This window comes from Phascolarctos cinereus, unplaced genomic scaffold, assembly GCF_003287225.1.
Source record: "Phascolarctos cinereus isolate Bilbo 61053 unplaced genomic scaffold, phaCin_HiC Scaffold_1;HRSCAF=81, whole genome shotgun sequence".
Classification (NCBI taxonomy): Eukaryota; Metazoa; Chordata; class Mammalia; order Diprotodontia; family Phascolarctidae; genus Phascolarctos; species Phascolarctos cinereus.
The window spans coordinates 211,110,624-211,134,356 of record NW_027555514.1 but is presented as its reverse complement, the minus strand read 5'-3'; the positions used below and the strand labels follow the sequence as shown (position 1 = coordinate 211,134,356).

The window sequence follows — 23,733 nt, the reverse complement described above, 5'->3', positions numbered from 1 at the left end:
TGATTTTCACACAGAAAGCTAACAAGTAGTTTACTCTGCTAAAATCATAGCAATAGTAACAGAAAGATGAAATTACAAATCTATAAAAGCACAATTATTAAAATAAAAAGCATTAACAAAGAGAATAACTTTTGACTAGTTACAGAATTTGATAGTGCTTATTAATCCACAAATGTACCTTTAACAAGTTATGTCCAAATGCACTCTTACCCTTTTGATTTTGTTTCTTAGACATTGTAGTTTCTTTGCTTTCCACAAGACAGCAGAAAAATACCCCCTTGCCTTGGATGAGGTCTGTAGAATTTGATCTTGTCTTCAACTTGAAGGTAAACAATATGAAACTGTGATTGTAGATGGCAAATTTCAAGGATGAAAAGACGGCTACAGTTGTCAGAAATTTTGCTCACTGGTTCCTGTCAGCTCTGTCCTTCTATACATCAACTTCTTGTCAGGAAGCTTGACTGCAGAAGTTCATGTCTCCTTTGTCTGTCTTTTTCCCCCAGGCAGATTCTAGAGGGGAAAAAAGGAAAACTAGTTAATGTTCTGACAAACTATTTCATGCAATAAAGTCTCTGAAAGCCATGGATGAAATGCCTACAAGCCTATATTAACTAAAATAAAAAAATTACTACGAAGTGAAAATCTAAATGATAAATGAGAGGATCTCCTTGCCTACCTCCATTCCCCCACCACCAAAAAAGAACTTCTGGATTTATGTTTAGACAGTTTTACAACAAAGAAACCATTTATTCTCATTATACAGGTTTTTTCTCTCCTATCATATACACACCTGCACAAAACCAATTCCTCTAACCACACATTCACAACCTTTACTAAAACTTACATTCCACATCTTGCAGATCCTACTTCACTACCATATCTTCACTTGTCCTCACCTATCCTATCAGTCAATAAACATTTATTTAGTATTTATTATGTGCCAGGCATTGTGCAAAGCACTGAGATATCAAGACAGTCCATATGCTCAAAGAGCTCAATCTAATACAAACATAGTCTCAAACCATTAAGTACAAACAAGCTATATACAGGATAAACTGGAAATAATCAACAAAGAGAAGACACTAGAACTAAGGGGAATTGGGAAAGGCTTCTTGTAGAAGGTTGGATTTTAGCTGGGATTTGAAAGAAGCCAGGGAAGCCAGGAGGTAGAGATGAGGAGGAAAGGCATTCCAAGCACAGGGGACAGTCAGTGAAAATGTCCAGAGTCAGGAGATTAGTGTCTTGTATGAGGAACAACAAGGAATTCAGTGTCACAGGTTCACAGAATATGTTAAAGGGAGTAAGATATAAGAAGATTGGAAGGGGGGTGAAGAAGTTTATGAAGGGCTTTGAATGTCAAACAGAAGATTTCATATTTGATCCTAGAAGTGAAAGAGAGCCATTGAACTTACTGCAGTGGGGGAGTTATTGGGCAGGGGGGGGGGAAGAGGAAGCAGGGAGCAATTGTCAGACTTGTACTTCAGAAAGATCACTTTGGCAGCTGAGTAGAGGATGGACTTGAGTAGAAAGAGACTTGTGGCAGGCAAACCACCCAGTATGCTATTGCAACAGTTCAGTTGGGAGGTGATGAGGGCCTGTGTCTTATCCTCTGACAGTGTCGGAGAACAAAAGGAGGCATATATAAAAAGATGTTATAAAGGTAAAATTGACAGGCCTTGGCAACAGATTGGATGGGGGTGGGAAATGGGGTGAGAAGTCAAGGATCACACTTAGGTTGCAAACATGGATGACTGAGAGGACAGTGGTACCCTGGACAGTAACAAGGAAGTTAGGAAGAGGGGAAGATTTAGGAGAAAAGGTGATGAGTTCAATTTGAGCCATGTTGAGTTTAAGATATCTGGAACATCTAGTTCAAAAAATCCAATAAGCAGTTGGAGAACTGAAACTAGAGGTCAGCAAAGAAGTTAAAGTTAGATAATTAGATAATTATCAACATAAAGATAACTGAATCTATGGGAGCTGATGAAATGGTATAGAAAGAAAGGTGAGGGGGAGGGAGGGGAAAGAAAGGCAGGAGATCAAAGACAGAGGTCTATGGGACAGTCATTATTAACAGGTTTGACTTAGATGAAGATCTAGCAAAGAAAACTAGAGAAGGGTCAGACAGATAGGAGAACCAGGAGAGAATAGTGTTGAGAAAATCTAGAGAGAAAAGAGTATTAGGGAGAAGAGGATGATCAACAGTGTCAAAGGTTGTATAGAAAGGTCAGCATTATATGATGGAAAAAGCACTGGATTTGCCAGCAGAGCAGCTCGGTTTATACCTTGACCTCACCACTTACTATCTATGTGACCTTGGTCAACTCACAACCTCTCTGAACCTCTATTACCTCTCTAGTAAAATAAGGGGACTGGACTGCCTAACCTGTAAGGTAACTTCTAGCTCTATGTTTTTTTCCTCTAGAAATTCTATTTAATTCTTTCTTCTCAAGCTTCCTGCTCAAAGACAGTTGCAAGGAGAAGACTGGGGGAAGATTACATTAAGTTATATAGCTGGGCAGATAAAAGGGAGTGTTTAAGAAAAAAAAAATTAAATTTAGTTGAGAATTAGATACATTAAAAAGATTTTTAAAATAATTTCTAAACAATATGAATATTTAGTTCTCACTGCTCCTGGGTAACCACTGAATATTAGAAAGGAAAAAACTCAAAGATCACCTAGTTAATAAATGTTTATTAACTGACAGTCCAAACCATACCTGAGTATACCCTCTACAATATCCTCAACAAGCCTGTCCTTGAAGACTTCAAGTGAAAGGGAATCGAATCACCAATGTCCTAAGGCAGCCAGCCCACTCTAGCTTTGGATAATTATAATTACTAGGAATTTTATCGTTACATCAACCCCAAATTTGCCTCTCTAAAAATTTTTGTAGCAGAAAGGAACTGGAAACTAAAAGAATGTTCACCTACTGGAGAGTGTTACAGTATATGCATGTAATAGAATGTTGCTGCACCATAAGAAATGACGAAATGGGATCCTTTTACAGGAAACTGGGAAGACCTCTATGAACTGACACAGTAGAGTGAGCAGAACTAGGAGAACAATTTACAAAATGCCATTATAAAGAAAATTTTTTTAAAAAGATCTTAGATCTCTGATCAATGCAACAATAAACCAAATGCTGGAGGATTAAAAATGAAGTAAATATACCACCCACCTCCTGCCAGAGAGGTAATGGACTTACTATGCAGAATAAGACATACATTTTTTGGATATGGCTGTTATAATTTGTTTTGGTGAACTCTGCATAGTTTTTACATTATTTAATTGGGGGAAGGGGAAGTGGGAAGGACAGACAGTAAAAGCATGTAAAAGCATGCAAATAAATGGATGAATGAAGTTGTTTTCACTTTTTTTGTTTCTTTTTTAAATAGAGCAGATTTAAAACTCTTGAACTCAAATACTATGGGGTAAGTCAGGCTAGAAGGGATAGGAGATGCTTAAGAATGAAATTCTGAAGACACTAAAGGAAAGAATTCCAATAAGGAGGAAAAATGGGATTTGGTAAAGAGACTTAGCAAACATATTAGATTTTTTTTAAATGTAAAGAAATTGGAAGCAAGGCCAAGTAACAGGAGATTAAATATAAGAGTGACATGGAGCTGGAAAAAATAGTTACAAGAATGCTAAAGCTCAGAATGAACTGGGGCTACAGATGATTGAGTTGAAAATTCTGCTGCAAGTCGTTCTGCCAGTCCTCAGTCCAAAGCTTGTGAGGAGGGTTCCAATCCCTCATGTCCTGGCTGTTTTTGTACTCAGGTGACCAAGACACTATATTAATGGCCCAAGCTTTAGTCCACTGAGCCAATTAAATCTAGATGACATTTCTGGTACCTTTCACCAAAAAACTAGACTAGTCTGCCTGGGTCAGGGCCTTAAGACATTGCTCCTACCACACAGGGACAGCAATCATGATCTCAGACAAGGCAAGAGTAAAAACAGACACGATGAAAACTGGGAAATTACATTAAAACAATATCAATACTTGATATATTTGCACTAAATGGCATAGCATCTAAATACTTAAAGGAAAGAGACAGTTGCAAGGAGAAGGCTGGGGGACGATTCTATTAGGGTAGATGATGGATGTATTAACAGAGAGAAGAGGTGAGAGGTTACAGTAACAAACTGGAGGAAGAAATAGATAGTAAAACTTAATAGTTGAGGACCACACAACATACTCAAACCTAGATCAATCTCACAAAAAATAAGCAAAAAAAGACATTTAAGGACCTGAAGAGAATTTCTGGAAGTTAGACACAACAGATATCTGAATATTATTGAGAACAGAATGGATTATACAGTCAGTTCTGCTGTAACTCTTTTTCTAAAAATAGGAATTTGTTACAACATGACAGTTACCTTAGGGAACATTTTGAGCATAATGCGAATTTCATGTGTTTCTGCTTGATTTCTTCTAAGAGAAACAACAAGAATGCCCAAAATTGCATATGCCACATCACAATCACTCACAAGCAGCAGCACTTCCAGTGTCCATTTCCACAAGCACATGTCAGATCCTTTTTAAGGTAAATTGCCATATTTCTTGTGTATCTCCTGATGCAGTAGGAAGTTGTGGGTAAAGGAGGCCTGGTCTAAACTCAGGAAGTCTCTTCCCCATACCCCAATACCTGGAGTTTCCACCTGCCCAGCGTGTTTTACAAAAGGCCAGGGACAGCTACCATTTTTAATTACCTATTTCTTATCCATTTAACATGTATAAAATTGAGGTACCATTTTTTATTAGGTTCTTATATTTGTGTGTGTGTATGACTAATGAAGTTTTTGAGCACTGTGCCTCTAACCCCATTCTCCCCATAAGCTCTGGTTTTTCATTGTGCAATTTTGCATAGCATAGTGCATTTTTGGGAATGTGTATATCTCACAGCAAAACTGAATGCACATATTTCTCAACTGTGCATGAAAGACTTACAAAAACTGACCATAAAAACCTCAAATAAGTGCAGAAAAGAGAAATGTTAAATGCATCCTTTACATACAATACAAATTATTTTCTTTTTGTTTTTTGTTTTTTTAATACAAATTATTTTCAATAAAATATCTTCAAAGAAAAAATTAAAACTTAATTGGAGACTAAATAATTTAATCCTTAAGAACAGGTGAGTCTAAGAACAAATCAGTGAAATAGATAATTTCAAAGAAAATACAACAGCAAGACAATATATCAAAATTTGGGGAACTGAGTCAAAGCAACTCCTAAGAAAATTGTGTATTTCTATGCACTTTCATTAACAAAAGTGAGAAATACAGAATGATAAATTGGGTGCAAAACTGAAACATCTAGAAGAGCAACAAATAAAAAAAAATCTGAACTAAACACTAAAACAGAAATTCTGAAAATCAAAGAGATTAACAAAAAGAACAAAACAAAAACAAACCCCAATGAACAAAAAGAACCCCAATGAACTGATAAATAAAAGATCTGGCTTTGGTTTTTGGGGAAGGGGACGGGACTAAAGAGACTCAAAAAGTAGAAAAACAGTTAGCTAACTTAAGGGAGGAAACCAAATCACCAATTTATATTGATAACTGAACTGGCAAAATATAAAGGAGAATTTACAAGAAGTGAAGATGAAATAAAACATACTATTAGAAACTATTTTCCCTAATTAACCTGCCAACAAAACTGGTAACTTAGAAACTGTCGCATATTTACAAAAATATAAATACAGAGAATTAACCAAAGTAAAATAACCAAATTTCATAAAAATAAATTCAACAAATTATATATAAAGGAATTTCCAAAAGGGGGAAAATACAGATTCAGATGGAATTTTAAGTTAATTCTATGAAGCAAATAATTGTAATATTACATAAGTTTTTTGCAAAAGTAAGAAAAGGGATCTTATTAATATTTCTTTTGCTGTGTGTGTGTGTGTGTGTGTGTGTGTGTGTGTGTGTGTGTGTATGCGCGCGCGTGTGGTCTAAAACTGCACCAAGACTTTTGGGATAGCCTGTATACAAGAGAGGAAGTGAGATCGAAGGAAAAAAAGAAATATTCTCGATCAAGAGTGATGTGGTCAGAACTGAGGAAGATTATTTTAGCAACTGTGTGGAACACGGATCGAAGAACAGAGAGAAGGGAAGCCAAGAGTCCAATCAGGAGGTTACTGTGAGAGTCCAGGCAAGAGGTGACAAAAGCCTGAACTAGGGTAGGTGATGGATCTATGAACAGAGAGAAACAGTGAGAGGTTACAGCAACTTCTTTACGTCAATTAAACTTTTTGTAGGAAATAGTGATAGTCTGCAACAATGTTCTTTGCTTTATTCATTTCACACTTTTCAGAATCAATACATTATCTGAATAGGTCACATATGTACACAACATCTTTTCATCTTTATCCTTTCTCATAGTTTCGTTGAACTGTGCTCTAAGACATCAATACTCTGTACATAGTAGGTTCAGAAGTGAATCTGACATTGGTAAATCATTTCCTGTTATGAAATTGACTATATCACATTTGTATGATGCTGTGTGGTGCTGGTCATGTCAGCTCTTTCCATCAAAAAATTGTTTAAGAATCTTTCAACTGTATTCACAGTAGCGGCTGTCCTCACTCTCTAGCACTAGAGCCACCTATGGAAAGAAGGAATATGGCTTGTACTAAGCAAACTATGTGTAAATCCAGAGGTGGCAAAGTGTCCAAGAAGTAGCTCACTACAAAAGCTGCTTGCAAGACTGTGCCCTCCACTGGAGGAGTCAACAAACCTCACTGGTACAGACTGGGTACTGTGGCACCTGTGAAATCAGATGTTATCATTGTCTACTGAATTTCTGATTTATAACATTCTTTTCCAGCTTCTGTTAGGTGAAATTGCTTAGAACTTCAAAACACATCAGCAATTCCAGAGTGCAGCATTTGGTGCTTTGGCAAGTGAAGCCTATCTGGTTGGTATGTTCAAAGACCATGCTATACATGCCAAACACGTTACAATAATCTCAAAAGATATCCACAGCATGCCATATACATGAAAAACATGCTTAAACTCCACTATGATGGGAAACATTTGTTATTCTCAAAAGAGAAAAAAAATCTTCTTGGTTTTGGTCATTCTGAACATTAGGTATCCTTTCCCTATGAAGTCAAAAGGTAAAGGTAGCATATGACTGCAAAGAGAAAAACAGGAGACACAGGTATTAGGAAGATTTTCCCATTTTCATTTCTGTGTAAATTTTGGATATAAATGCAAGTACATAAAATATTAATGAAGTCAAAAAATGTTTCTGTGAACAAATTTCAACAACTGAACTTTAAAACATTTATAAACGAATGTTAAACTTTTTCTGGACAATGCCGGCCAGCATTTGGATTTGTTTTAAACAATTTTTACTGACAGTGACTAAATGGTATGGGGACCTGGAGCCCAAAATGCCCTAAGACTATGTCTAAGTAACCCACTGCCCCCACCCCCATGAGAAAATGCTCTCTTTGTTACAGGCACAGACAGAATTGACCCTGTAATTCCTCTGATAATTCCTCAGTTGCCTGGCCCAAGGTCTCTTCCCTGGTGCCTGGCCCAAGGACTCTTTCCCAGGCTATCTTGTCCCCTCAACAAAGTTATTTCTGTTGACTGCCTGAGTTTTCCCATACATTCCAGTAGCCTAGCACCCAGACTACTTGCATATGCTGACCACTCCCTTATCCCACCACTTCATCACCGAATTTGCAACCTTAACATTCCTTTCCCTGCCCCTCTTCTAAATATACTTTAGATTCAAACCCACCCCCCACCCCTTTAAGTTTCAAGTTCCCCAAAGGAACTTTGCCCACTACTATTGGTATCACAAAAAAACTTGCCACTTGACTGAAAGAAGGCTTGAGTGTGTGAATTTGTTCCAGGCAACTTTGCTTGGCATTCTCAGGGTCCCAGCATCCTAACCTCTTCAGTGTTTGTAACATTTTTCTTTTATTTTTCTACGTGAATGGTAATGCTAAAATTTTCTAAGCTGAGAACACTCTGCAATGTTCCAGGACTTAATGTACAATGTCACCCATAGACAAAAGCATCTGGAGAACTTCACCTTCCATAAGAAATACCTCTTCTACCTGGATTCTATCAGTAGTCGGTGTTCTCTTGGTTGCCTTTTTTGGGGGGAGGAGGGGAGGAGATGACAGTAGTAAAGATCTAGATCCAAAACTTTTTCTGAACTTTTGGTATCTTCCCCTTCGGATAGATACCTTAACACTCTCAAATTTGTACTGCTTTCAGCATAGCATTTCTCTATGTACAACCATATATAATTTGGTTGCTTTCCTATATTTGAACTCTTCTGAGTCCTTTCCTCTATAAGCATATCCAGCATGTTAAAGTCCAAGATTTACCGTTCCTGATGAAGTCTGTAATAAAAATCTTTGAAGATCTTTTCCATTTTTTCTTTTTTGTTGTTGGCATCCTTCCATTTTCATGTCTGAATGTCTTTCAGATGAAATGTTTAGTTGGGCCTCTAACCAGACCTTCTTAAAACTGTTTTTATCCTGCTTCAAAAGCTGCTTAAAGGTGGTATTGCTCATAATCTTCTATTATTCTTTGTAAGATTTTACTAAGAAATTTATAATCTTTGTTTTGCCTTTGACTGACATATCTTTCTGCTTGGCAAGTAATAAGTCAAATGTTTATTAACTATGGACATTTTGGGGTCTTTTTGGTCTCCTTGGTTATGGCAGTTTATTTACATTGGTGTGACACGACTTATATTTACCAGTACTTCCCTGACGCAGCTTCTCTACTACCCTCCCCTTCCAAAAACAAAAACAAAAAAACAAACCCTGGGATAGTCTCTCTTCCTCTCAAAAGAAACAGCTCTGGGGCAGCTAGATGGCACAGTGGATAGAGCATCGGTCCTGGAGTCAGAAAGATCTGAGTTCAAATCTGGCCTCAGACCAAACACTTGACACTTACTAGCTGCGTGACCCAGGCAAGTCACTTAATCCCAATTGCCTTAAAAAAAAAGAAAACAAAAGAAACAACTTTTCTGAAAAGGAAACCAGTCTGTGGAATCTGATTGGTTTATCTGACACAAATTCCTGGTCACTTAAAGGCATAAAAAATCATTTGAGCATTTGGGACCCTACGATTTGGCAAATTTCTGTAAAGCACACAAGTCACCATGGCCTTCAACACATACTGCCTTGATAACCAGGGTTATATTTTTGTTGTGTTTTTTTTAATAAAAGTTTGAAGGTTTATTAAAGTTCACCTTTGACATTTATGCAGCAGCCCTAATTAAGCATGGCTGACACTGCTTTCACTGTAATAAGTACTCACTCTTCTCTCCCCTAAAAGAGTAACAACTGTTAAATTTAATTGTTCCAGAAATAGGAATTGGCCATCACTCTCTTCAATGGGTCCTGGAACACGATCATCCTCGCTAACACATCCTAAACTTGTATTGACAAGTGAATCTCAGGGCAGCTAGGTGGTGCAGTGGATAGAGCACCAGCCCTGAAGTCAGGAGGACCTGCGTTCAAACCTGGCCACAGACCAAATACTTGATACTTACTAGCTGTGTGACCCTGGGCAGGTTACTTAACGCCAATTGCCTTTAAAAAAAAAAAAAAGGCAAGTGAATCTCTTAAACTAACTCTGCCTCTATGGCAACTAGAAATGCCTGCTCTCCTCAGATTCCTGGTGTGTAGCTGAGACTGCTCTGGGTTGCCAGGGCCTAGGTTCTCTGAAAAGCCTGCTAATCTGGAAAAAAATGACCAAGTACTCCACAGCATTAAGACTGTAACCACTTCCTTCTTTAGACCCTGGGTATCTGAATTTGCTCCCCAGTTAGAGGGCATCTTAACTGTTGCCATAATACCTCTGTCATTCTGGCTGGGGTCAGATATGTTCTACTCTGCTTGCTTGGGCTGAGATGGCATCCCAGGGTCATTTTCTCTGCTAGCCATATGTTCAGTAAGCTCCTGGATCCTTGAGATATGCTTTAGATAAAGCACATTTAGATAAATTTATCTATGATAAATTGCTCCCAGCTTACAAATATTGCTAGTATCTCCTTCAGGACATGGGAGGCATTTGGGACTGTCTGCTTGGAAAACTGGTATCATTTAGAAAAAATAACAAGATTCATCTGGAATAACAAAAAGTCCATAATATTGAGGGAACTGATGAAAAGAAATGCAGGGGGAAATGGCCTAGCCATTCCAGATCTTAAATTGTATCATAAAGCAGCAATCACCAAAACTACTTGGTAATGGCTAAGAAATAGAGTGGTGGATCAGTAGAATAGGTCAGGTATGCAAGACACAGTAGTCAATGACTATAGTAATCTACTATTTGATAAACCCAAAGACCCCAGCTTCAGGGATAAGTACTCACTATTTGACAAAAACTGCTGGGAAAACTGGAAAAGAGTATGGCAGAAACTAGGCATAGACCAAAATCTTACACTACATACCAAAAGAAAGTCAAAATGGGTTCATGATTTAGATATAAAGGCGGTTACTCTAAAGCAAACTGGGAGAGCAAGGACTAGTTCACCTGTCAGATTTATGGAGAACAGAAGAATTTATGACCAAACAGGAGACAGAGAACATTATGAAATGCAAAACGCATAACTTTGATTATATTAAATTGAAAAGTTTTTGCACAAAGCCAACACAACCAAGATTAGGAGGGCAGCAGAAAACTGGGAAAGAATTTTTACAACCAGTATCTCTGATAAGGGCCTCATTTCTAAAATATATAGAGATCTAAGTCAAATTTATAAGAATACCAGTCATTCCCCAATTGATAAATGGTCAAAGGATTATGAATAGGCAGTTTTCAGATGAAGAAATTAAAGTCATCTATAATCATGAAGAAATGCTCTAAATCACTGTTGACTGGAGAAATGCAAATCAAAACAACTCTGAGGTACCACATCACACCTATCAGATTAGCCAACATGACAAAACAGGAAAACAACAAATGTTGGAAAAGACGTGGGAAAATTGGAACACTAATGCATTGTTGGTGGAGTTGTGAAATGATCCAACCATTCTGGACAGCAATTTAGAACTATGCCCAAAGAGCTATAAAAATGTGCATAGCCTTTGACTCAGCAATACCACTTCTAGGACTGTATTCCAAAGAGATCATAAAATTGGGAAAAGGACTCACATGTACAAAAATATTTATAGCAGCAGCTCTTTCTGTGGCGGCAAAGAATTAGAAATTGAGGAGATGTCCATTAACTGGGGAATGGCTGAACAAGTTGTGTTATATGAATGTAATTCATTTGTGCTATAAGAAATGATGAGCAGGCAGACTTAAGGAAAACCTGGAAAACCTTGTATGGACTGATGCTGAGTGAAGTAAGCAGAACCAAGACATCATTGCACAAAGCAAAAGCCATACTGTGAGATGACTAATTTTGATAGACTTGGCCATTCTCAGCAATGCAACAATCTAAGACATCTCCAAAAGTCTCATGAAGGAAAATGCTATCCACATCCAGAGAAAGAACTATGGAGTTTCAATACAGATCAAAGCATACTATTTGCTTTTTTTTCCTTCTGTTTTGTTTCCTCTTTCTTGTGGTTCCTCCTATTGGTTCTAATTCTTCCTTACAACATGACTAATGTGAAAATATGTTTAATAGGAATGTATATGTATAGCTTATATCAGACTGCATACTGTATTGGGGAGGGAAGGAGAGAAAAATTTAAAATTCAAAAGCATATGGAAGTGATTGTTGAAAATGAAAATTAAATTAATTTTTAAAAAAAGTAGAACCAGAAAAAAAAGAAAAAGAAAACTGGTGGCATTTGTGCCCCTGGAGAGTTCTGGATTATGTACTCCAGAGAAAGGTAAGAGACTCTAAATTCTACTGCCCTGTAGTGATTATCCATCTTCTCTTATCTTATGGACATTAGGAGTTGTTCCCTGGTGATCAGAGGACACCCGAGCTGGTGCCTTGTGATCTTTTTTGTCCTGGGTATGCGTAGGGGTGTGCTCTTCTGCCTGGTCAAGCTGCAGTATTGTCATTTGTGTCTCTTGAATTACACTAGCTTGCTGCTCTTATAGATGGTCCAGCAGGCTTTTTACATTTTGCTATAGCCTTATTAAGGGCTCTGATAGGCCTTGGAGTTCCGCATGGCAGTTGAACTGTGGCTGAAACCTCCCACTGCACGGGGTGGGTGCACCTTTGAACAATAGCTACACAAAGGCTATGGGAAAATTCAGAACTAGGCGGAACTTGCATGGTTACTTAGCTTCCATGTTCAAACCACGGTTGAGAGGTGGTTATGTGGTAACTAATAGAAACTCAAACAGGGTTCTGGTGAAAAGACAGGAATGAGGGCTTTGGGGATGTATTTTGCAACAACTCTAATCAAGTCCTTTAAATCCAAACCTCAACAAACTATTGCAGGAATTCCCCATGGCAGTTTCTAGAGGGATAACAGAGTGTTAATGGATCCTACAATTGTGGAAACTGGAAGTCATAGAACCATTGTGTCTATAGAACCTAATTTTGGTCAAGGACATGATTTCTCTGTGGCAAGTTGCATCTCCATGGGGAGATGATGGGGGGGGGTGAGGTGCATCCAGATAAGTTAATTGGCACAATATGCTTATTGCATAACCCTTCTGTGTTACGGCAAAGTAAATCTTTTTTTGTTAACTGTTCAATGACTTTCAAATGCCTTATTTCATCCAAACATAGAACCTGAACCTGAAGGTGGTGCATTTACAGCCATCTCTGACAATCAAATAAATGTTTCTTTGAAATCATCATGATCCCTGTTGCAGTCCTTTCCTTTATCCATTAGTTTTCATTATCAGTAACTTAAATGTCATGTCTTAGTTGTTTCAAATCTCTTTTCCTCACTTTTTTTCCTTCTGGGATGACAGATTTAGAACTGGAAGGGACCATACAGACTGAGACCAACCCCCTACACTTTACAAATGAGGAAACTCAGGCCCAGAGACTTTCCCAAGTTTACAGAGGCAGTGACTGGATCAGGATTTGAATCTATATCCTCTAAGCCCCATGCCCTTTCTAGTTCTTTGTTTTTTTTTTCCCTGACAAATCAGTGTTCTGATTGTATGCAGACATCTGTTTCAAGAATGATTCACATACCAATAGTCAATTTCATTTCACTGTTATTATTTAGTACCTGCACCTACTGATCTCTTTCTCAAAGAAAAAATTCAAGATATAGAGAAAAGGTTTCTGTGTTGTCTCCAAGTCTATATCATTTTTTATTCCTCACCAATTTTTTCAAATATATTTTTCACCAACCTCACCTCTTCCCATCTTCGTACAAAAAAAGTTTATTGATTTAATTTGAATGGTATTATAAAGTTCTTTATAAACACAATATAAGACTGAGGACCATTTCTTATTTTTCTTTGTTTCAGAGGTTTCCAAGGCCAAAGAATCCATCATCAAGTGAATAGCCTATCAGTGATGAACCTCTTGAAACTTCTTGAGGTGGATCTTCAGAAACTTGGTGTGCTATTAGGATAATTTTTGAAGCCTTTCCAGCATGGAAGAACCTGGCAGAGCTGCTTAGTTGAAATGGCCTTCAAAAACACAGGGGCAGCTAAGCATGATGTTGCATGCCTGTAGTCCCTGATGCTGCAAAAGCTAGGACTGGTGAGGCATTTGGGTTTGGGAGTTGTGAGCTGCAGTAAAACTAAAACCAAGTGGGTATTCACATTAGGTGGACATCAGCTCCAATATGATGAGCCCCCAAGAGTCAAGAGCCACCAAGCTGACTAATGAGAGATGAAGTGGATCAGGTCAGAAAAACAGAGTGCATTAATGAGTGGTTGACACATTTCCAACATGGACAAGATAGGCAGATAAAGTTTCCTCCCAACCTCCCAAAATGGTACATCTCCACACTAAGATAAGGAAAAGAAATGAGACTTGTAATAAGAATCCTACCTATTAAAGGGGGAAAATAAACACCATGAACTAGTACCCATTATTCATTATTAATTATAAAAGACCAAGGTTAAAACCAGGTTAAACTGTTTCTCTAATAGCTATTTTTTCACTTACCTAAAAAGGAATAAAGATTGTTGCTAGACACAATATTCATTTGTTCTAAGTTGACCCGGTCCAGTTAAAAAAGTCTAATGTTTTAGGCAAAGGAAAAAAGTAATTATATGACATCTAATGTTCAATAACTCAAAAGGTTGGCTAAGAATTTTGTAAATAAAATTGTTTCTATCCAAGGAAATTTGTTCAAAAATGCATAATGAAAAACAGCCAGTTCCTGTAAGGTAGTTGGCCTGTTACCTATAACATATAATTCCTGTCTTGTTACTTGACACTGATCAATTTTTTCTCTAAAGTGGCAAGCTTAGGAGAAAATAAAGACACACCTTTTGGATAAATAAAGTTCAGGAGAATAATGGCCTGCCTTCAATGTTAACAAAGGGCATAACCCCACAATTACAGATAATCACTGGCTTCAGGCTAACTCTGGGATGGAAGGAAAAGCAGAGTTAGTAATCATAACTGTGAACATGAATGGGATGAGTTCACCCATAAAATGGAAGCAGATAGCAGAAGAGATAAGAAACCACAATCTAACAATGTTGTTTCCAAGAGACACACCTGAAAAACAGACACACTTTGAGTTGAAATACACGGAAAGAGCATAATCAAATACGCTTTAGCTAAACTAAAAAAAAAAAGCAGGGGTAGCAATCATGATCTCAGACAAAGCAAAAGCAAAAACAGACTTAATGAAAAAGGCTAATTAGAGAAACTACATTTTGCTAAAAAGTACCAGAGACAATGAAGTAATATAAAAAAATTTTATAGCAAATGTCTATAATAAAGGCCTCATTTCTCAAATATATACTGTGTACAGAATTGGGCCAAATTTACAAAAATAAGAACCATTCCCCAACTGATAAATGGTCAAAGTATATAAAGAGTTTTCAGAAGAAGAAATCAAAGCTTTCTATAATCATATGAAAAAAAAATGCTCTAAATCACTACTGATTAGAGAAAGGCAAATGAATTCTGAAGTACCACCTCACGCCTATAAGAAATGACAAATGCTAGAAGGGATGGGGGAAAAAGCGATAAACTGATCAACTGCTGGTGGAGTAGTGAGTTGGCCCAACCATTCCAGAGAATAATGTGGAACTGTGCCACAAAGGCTATGAAACTGTGCATACACTCTGACCCAGCAATACCACCACTAGGTCTACATCCCAAGGAAATCAAAGAAAAAGGAAAAGGACTTCTAAGTACAAAAATAAAAATAGCAGTTCTTTTTGTGATCACAAAGAACTGGAAATCTAGGGGATGCTCATCAATTGGGGAATGGCTAAACAAGCTGTGGCAACATGATTGTGATGGGAGTACTATTTGCTATGACAAGATGGGTAGTTTCAGAAAAACATGGGAAGGCCAATATGAACAGGTACAAAATGAAGCGAGAAGAACCAGGGGATTACTGTGTACAATAATGGCAATGTTGTAATGATGATCAATTGTGGAAAGACTTGACTACTCTGATCAATACAATGACCCAAAACAATTCCAAAGATTCATGATGAAAAAATGCTATCTACTTCCAAAGAGATGTGAGAGATATCTCTCAGAAGGGTCATTAGTTCTTGTTAATGGTTCTGGTATTGTTGCTTTTGAGTGGTACATGTGTACCGACGCTAAGTGAAGACCCCTCAGTATACAAGACCCCCTCCCCTACTCTTAGATAGTGTCAGCAGAAATTCCTGAGCCCTAAGAGCATCCTGTCTATCTCATCCTCTAGCTAGTTATATGACCTTGGGTAAAAGGCTGCTGAAACTGTGAGGCCCTGAAAAGGGGAACATGCTAACATAATTTCTATACCTCTTTGTTCTCTCTGTTACTGGAGTAGTTTTTACACGAATAGGTTGTACACCTGAGGCTCAGCCAATGAGCCGACCGGAAGGGGGTTAGGGTGGGCTGCTGTGTTAGGGTCTATATAATCTTGCCTTAAACAAAGAGCATCCACACTCTTGGGGCAGCTTAGGCAGCATGGGGGTGCTCTTTCTCGAGAAAGTCAATAAAGAGATTCCTCCTTTTTGCAAACTTTTGTCAAGACTCTGGTTTTTAATTTGGGTAGGTGGTCTCTGTCCCACACAGAGAGAACTGATGACTCTGAATAGAAACTGATGTATAATTTTCTCACTTTATTTTTCTTGCTTTTTAAAAAGACATGGCTAATACGGAAATATGTTTTGCATGATTTCACATGTAAAATCAATATTTTTTGCCTTCTCAGTGAGTAAAGAAGGGGGTGAGCGAATTTGGAATTCAAAATTTAATAAGAAAAAAATGTTAAAAATAAATAATAAGTTGAAAATATATTTTTAAAAGATATCACCAGTACCAGCTTCTGCAATTTGAGACTTTCCCATCTACCTCCTATTCAGAATACCAACTCACCTCCCAGTGAGACTCTGCTAGAAGCACTGTTTCAGGTTCCTCTGCCACCTCCAATAAATGGTCCAGGCCCCAGGAACCAAGAGTAGGATGAGAAGCAAAATGGACAACAGCTAAGGAGGTGGCGATACTCACCAAGAAGGCAAGTCAAGAATCAAGCTTATGATTCTCAGGAAACATATATGTATTGGTATAACAAATCCTAGATATGCTTGAAACTTGTTGCTTAATGATGTCTAGCGACAGGAAGGGAGACTAAACAAAGTATTTGTTAAGTGTCTATTACGTGCCAGGCACTGTGCTAAGTGCTTTACAAATATTATCTCATTTGGTCCTCACAACTCTGGGAGGTAGGTGCTATGATTATCCCCATTTTACAGTTGGGGAAACTGAAGGAGACAGAAGTAAAGTGAATTCCCCAAGATCACACAGATAGTATTTCAACTCTGGTCTTCCTGACTCCAGGCCCAGCACTATCCACTGCACTACCTAACTGGACTAAGTTTATCCCACAAACATGTATAGAAGGATATGCACTTCAGGATGAAGAAACAATCTCTTTACTGATCCTTTTGGCCCAGTGATGGAAGAAAGGGATGCCTATATCAAAAAGGACTGGCCACTGAACTAAGAAGAATGGCCCTCTCAATATACCTTAAACTCACTGGAGAAAAAGGTGGCCACACATGGAGCAAAGAAGAGTACAAGAGGGGGAATAGTCAAAAACAAAACAAACTTTGGAAGGCGGATCTTTGGGCAATGAATGGGGGGAAAATAGGGGGAGGATTAAAAAGAGAAAGAAAGAACCAGAAAGCATCACCTGTGCTTGGGGAAGAGAAGAGATTTATAGGAATAGGAACAGACTACTTTAATTAGAAATGACTAATACTGATCAGATTCTTTCTTTCTCCATCCCTTTCTATTTGTAGAGGGAGAAGGGAGAAGGATGGGGGTTGGAGAGAGATTAATAACAGGTTATGATAGAAAGAAACATACTATCATAATAGTGAAGAGTGAATGGAATAGATTTATCTATAGATGGCAGCAGATGGACTGGTAAACAGAATCCAAAAATATTCTTCTTCTTTTTTTTGGCTAGGCAATGGAGTTAAGTGACTTGTCCAGGATCACATAGCTAGCAAGTGTCAAGGGTCTGAGGCAGGATTTGAACTCAGGTTCTCCTAACTCCAGGACCAGTGCTCTATCCACCAAAAATATTCTTTAAAAAAAGCATACTGGAAATATAAAGGTTCACACAAAATTAAAATTAGGCACTGTAGCAAATTTTATTATACATCAGGCACATTCAAAAAAGCAGACAGGCACATTCAAAAAAACAAACATAGCAATCATGACCTCAGGACAAGCCAAAAGTAAAAATAGATATGATCAAAAGAAATGAGTAAAGAAAACACAATAAGTATAAAATCATCATAGAAAATGAATTAACACAAATACTTTATATACATATATTTACATATACATATAAATATATACACACACACACATACACATATATATATATATATATATATATATATATATATATATATATATATGCACCAAGTGACACAGCATCTAAAAAATTTAAAGAAAAAGTTAATCAAATCACAGGGAGAAAAAGACAAGAAGCCTATAACAGTTGGGGAACTTAATGTGCCTTTTTAAGACCTAGACAAATCTCACAAAAATATTTTTAAAAGAAGTTAAGGACCGGAACAGAATTTTAGAAAAGTTATATATGATAGGTCTCTGGCAATTACTAAACAGAAAGTAATATACCTAATTCTTAGTAGTATATGTCACCTTTACAAAAACTAACCGCATGCCTCAAAAAACCTAATAAACAAAAGAAACATTTCTTTTACTGACTACAATGCAATAACAATTATACTCAAAGGACCTTTGAAAAACCAATTCAGGGGCAGCTAGGTGGCTCAGTGGATAGAGCACCAGCACCAGTCAGGAGGACCTAAGGTCAAATCTGGCCTCAGACCAAATACTTGACACTAGCTGTGTGACCCCGGGCAAGTCACTTAACCCCAATAGCCTAAAAAAAAAAACTGATTCAAACTTAAACAAAGTAAATAATCCTAATGAATTGGTAGTTCATAGGACAAATCAAAGAAGCAATAGATAAATGCATTAAAGAAAATAACAAGAACAAAATAAACCAAAATTTTTGAGACTTAGCCAAAGAAATCTCAAAAATGTATAACTTTTAAATACTTTCTTCAACAAGAAAAAGAACATATGAATGAAATGAGCATTCAAGTTTTAAAAATAAGAAAACCAACAAATCAAAAAATCCCAAACACAGAAACAGAAATCCTGAAAAAGAGAAAAACTGAAAATACAAAAGCCACTAAGGAATAAATTTAGCAGTTAAAAATATATAAATCATTACTTCATCTGAACAAAAAAGAGAGGAAACCCAATCTGCCATTATCAAAAATGAAAAAGAATTCATAATAAGTTAAAATTACCATAAACTATTTTGTCCCAGGATTCCAAAGGACAAATAGTAAACCATCTTACCCACCTCCTGACAGAGGCACAATGGACTCAGAATATACAACAAAGCATATATATTTTGGACATAGCCATTGTGAAAATTTGTTTTGCTCGACTAACATGTCTGTTACCAAGATTTTGTTTTTCTTTTTTCTTTTTCAATGGGTTTTTAAAATGAATATAACCCGTTTTAGAACGTGCATAGTCAACCCTCCAAAGGCTAAATCAGAAGTCAATAACATTTTAAAGATTAAGTGAATAACATACTTTAAACACACTGCTACATTCAAGATCAATACATGAAGAAAAAGAACACATCAATGTTCAAAATCTTCTTGACAAACTAAACACAAAACTGAAAACAGTTCTTAATACTACTATCCCAAGTGGAATCCTGGGTTATTCAGTGAAGTTTTTTCCAGCATCAATTTAATCCCTCGATGCTATCAGGAAAAGGATAAAATTATGTTACCAACAACTTCTATATTCAGGATTCATTCAGATCCTTCCAAACCTTTCTCAGGCTTTTCTCATTTCATATGAATACTTCTCAAGCAGGTAATTATTTTGTATCAAAGCAAATAGACAACTCAGATGCAGAGATAATTTGCTGTCTATGTCTTCCATGAATCCACACCACTGTACTATCATTATGCTTCTAAAATGTATTATGTAAGCAGCATATAATGCATTAAAATATTCTAAAAGATACTGTACTTTTCATAGTCTCTAGTAGTGGGAGAGGAATAAAATAACATCAGAATTGAGACCGTGAAAATATTGCTCTACCCACCCAGTCCCTTCCTGACATATTTAATGCATCATTCTGGGACAAGGCATTCTGGGTAGAGCAAACTGGGGAAAAAATGTCTATCTTCAAGAAAATCTGTTGCCTTGTTTCCAGGGAACATTTTTAAAGGTCATATGATCAGACTCAATGGTAGAAAGTCATCTAGTCAAACCCCCCTATTTTACAGAGAGGCTTCAAAGAAATTAGGAGACTTATCTAGGAGCTAATTTTAAAAAAGACAACTTCGGAAGAAATTCCTCACCATCCAGGCAATTATAGTTTGATTCTAATAGGAGTAATTCCAAAAAAACTGCTCCTGGTTCTTCCCAGTGTCCCTTTAAACCACCATAAAGTCAGTCTATAAATATTTATTAAGCACCTACTATGTGCAGCGCATTGTGTCTCCAACACTGGAAACACAAAGAAGGGCAAAAGATAATCCCTGCTCCAAGCACAGTCTAATGGGGAAGATAATATGCAAACAACTATGTACAAATTATAGACATAGATAGATAGATAAATAGATAGACAGACAGATAGACAGATAGATAATAAACTGGAAATAATCAACAGAGGGAAGGAGGAAGGGAGGGAATAAGCATTTATATAATGCCTATTGTACTAAGTGCTTTTTATAAATATTATTTCACTTGATCCTTGAATAAATAGATTTGATTAAGGCAGTAGAATTAAGCGGGATCAAGAAAGGCTTAATAGTAGGTGGGATTTTAGCTGGGATTTGTAAGAAGTCAAGAGGTACAGATGAGGAGGGAGGGAATTCCAGGCATGAGGAACAAGCAGTAAAAATACCCAGTCAAGAGATGGAGTGTCTTGTTCAACGAACAAGGAGGCCAGTGTCACTGAATCACAGAGTTCCAGGAGGGAGGTGAAAGTTATGAGAGGCTTTGAACACTAAATAGAGGACTTTATATTTGATTCTGAAGGTGAAAGAGAGACATTGAAGTTTATTTAACCAGGAGGAGGGGAGAAGGGGAGAAGCTGGGGTAGACATAGTCAGACCTGAACTTTAGGAAGATCTCTGGCAGCTGAGTGAAGAATGGACTACAGTGATGAACCGTAGTGGAGAAAGACTTCTTGTGGCAGGGAGATCAACCAGCAAGTTACTGTGTTAGTCCAGATGTGAGGTGATGTGGGCCTGCACTAGAGTGGCGGTATGAGAGGAGAAAAAGCAGTATTTTGCCTAATTGTATTTAAAAGTTCTGCTCTTATATTTGTATGGAGACTTTTCTAACATCAAATCAAAAAAAACTGGAATAATTTTAAGTCAGCCACTAGGTTTCTTCAATTGCCCTAAACTCAAGGATGTTGCAGGAACACTGAGAAAAATAAAATCACCACAGAGAAATATTTACCATTACAAAATAAACTTTTTCAGAGTGGGAGGAAGCAATGTAGCAGTCAACTATAACATTTCACAGCATAAACTACCCTCTAATTCTCCATGTTCTCATGAGGTTTTATGGGCCGACACTCTGACATGTGTACCTCCGTTTATAGAATCTACTAGGAAAGGTAAAAATAGTTCCCACCACCACTGTCTCTATTCCTTCATGTGAAAGTAGAAAAGGGAGAAAACCAGAATGGTAGGCAAAGTAATGAAAAGCAAAAATAAACGGAGGATAAACAAACCAAGTGAGAACTATAGATATGTACAAACTTGGGTCTCTCTACTAAATAAATCTACGGTAACTCACTGAACCTTCCTTTTATTTTCCCACCCCTCCTACTAAACTATACTCTCCTTGAGGACAAAGACTATATATTGCTTCTACTAGTACAATGTAATGGCCCAAGAGTTACTTAATCAGTATTTGCTGAATAGAATTCCTCTTCATCTCTCCGGGATAATGAAGGAAAAAATCAAGAGTTCCTGGGAGGATGAGCAAGACGAACACTGTATCTATGTCACTCACATTTTGCCAGTGCCATGATGTGGCAGATGAGGAAGAGGATGAGAGAGGAGAGAATGGGTCCCAAGTGGGGTTAGATAAGTTGATCTGGGGATAGAAAAAAAGAACTCTCATTAGAAGTAGTGGATGGGAAGCAAGTTGGGAAGTTCAAAGTACTGGACCCAAAATTCGGACCTCATTTTACCAATCCAGGTGAGATAGGATAATGGACTGAATGGGGGGGGGCCTAATAAGAACTAAACACTGTCACTTGACTAAAACTTTTTATGTGGTAAGGGTTGGGGAAGGGAGACTAGGGCTAATTGCAGGCAAAATGGCTCTTCCCTCTCCACTTAAGTACCCTATATGTATCTCATGCTGCCCTCTGGATCCCTAACTAGGGCAATCCACACAGCACTACCCCAGGATCCCCAGTTCCAAAATTACTTTGTTATTTCTGCCAATTCAAAATATCTTTAAGTACATCTCAAGAAAGTATTAGGAATTAAATCACTAATAATCCTCTAATTGTAATTGGTAAAAAACCTCCCCACTGTGGGAGAGATGTTTGGGAGCAGTCTGATATATGAGATACCACTGTAGTAAAGTAGAAATTTGGATTTGGAATCACATATAACTTCTGACATTTACTAGCTAAAAGACTATGGGCAAATCACAACCTCTCTAAGCCTCAGTTTCCTATCTATATAACATAATAATTGTAGAAATTACCTCATAGGCTTGTTGTGAGGATCAAATTTTTTAAAACATTATTTTATATATTTTAAAGTGCTTTATAAACAAATGTCAGCAGTTTTAAAAATTATCTACTAGAGTACATGGAAAAGACTGAAAATGGAAGTTAATGGCCTTCTGGCTCATAGTCACTTCTTTGTCACTTGCTACTTTCCCACAAGCCTCTTGTCTGGAGACTCCCATCTTGTCTCCAACCTTCAATGAAGACGACCAACTCCCAAAGCAGAGATAAGGGGGCAGACTCATTATAAGATATATTTCACGGTCCACTAACCCAGAATGACCAAGCAACCAAGCCTCCTTGCTTTTCTACCTCAAATATACTTCCTCTGAGATGTATGGATCCAGGAGCAAATCAATTAGATCTAGAAGTCTTCAAAATAGCATCACAGCAGCCTAGTAATTTGCCTATTTTATGGGATCACTGATCTATAGCTATAAGAGACCTTGAAGATCAATAAGTCTAGCCCACTTATTTGCAGATAAGGAAATTGAGGCCCAAAGATGGTAAGTTACTTGCACAGTCTGACTTGATAAGTGTCTGAAATGGAACTTGAACCCTAGTCTTCACGACTTCAATGCTTTTTTCTACCATATGACCCCCAAACTCTCCCCTGTTATTAACATCTCTATGTCTGTCAAGGGCACCACCATCTCCCCAGTCATCTTTGCCTCTTTCTTGTGCTGCCTCCAACGGGTCCTCCCACTCCCTACCCCCCACCCCTGGCCATTATCCAACAGTTGCCTAACATTTCTTACATTCTTCTCACTACTTGAAGAGCCACTAGCCCAGCTCAGGTCTCATCAATTCTTGCTTGGACTACTTAAACATCCTCTTAATTAGTTACCCTTCCTCAAGTGTCTTGCTTCCATTATCCATCTTCCACACAGCTGCAAAACTGCTGCTACAGAAGCACAAGTCTGACCATGTGCCAACTCTGTTCAAGAAATTCCAATTACCTCTAGAATAAGAAGTAAACTCCTGTTTGGCAAACCCCTTCAAAACCTGTATCTAGTCTACGTTCCTAGGCTGACTACACATTTCTGCTACTCATGAACTCTATGTTCCAGCTAAACTGGCCTACTTAGTACTCTCTATACTAGATATTTCTCATCTCTGGACCTTTTCACAGCATCTACCTATGGCTGGCAACTTGATTCTGCCTTGTGGAATACCTAGCTTCCTTCAGAGCTTAGCCCAAATACCAGCTCCCACAGAAAGTCTACTTTGATCCCCCTAGTGCAGAGGTTCCCAATCTGGAGTATGTATACTCCCAGTGAATTTGAGAAGCTTTTCAAAGTGGACAAGGACTGTCTGACAAGGTTA

The 23,733-nt window shown here is 37.6% G+C and overlaps 1 protein-coding gene and 1 pseudogene across 3 annotated transcripts in view; one reads left to right on the top strand and one right to left on the bottom strand.

Moving 5' to 3' along the window:
- SPATS2 (spermatogenesis associated serine rich 2) overlaps window positions 1-23,733 on the bottom strand; it is a 139,109-nt gene that overhangs the window by 92,676 nt on the left and 22,700 nt on the right. The window contains exons 2-3 of one of the 3 annotated variants that reach the window (XM_078156814.1): window positions 21,675-21,758; window positions 211-510 (exon numbers count right to left, since the gene is read on the bottom strand). In XM_078156814.1, the coding sequence (XP_078012940.1) occupies window positions 211-235 (25 nt within the window). In that variant the 5' untranslated portion in view covers window positions 236-510; window positions 21,675-21,758. Of the gene's footprint in view, window positions 1-210; window positions 511-21,674; window positions 21,759-23,733 lie in introns of those variants that run through there. The other 2 variants (XM_020966128.2, XM_078156813.1) reach the window with 2 other exon arrangements.
- On the top strand, window positions 6,641-7,019 carry LOC110194015 (histone H3.3A-like; annotated as a pseudogene).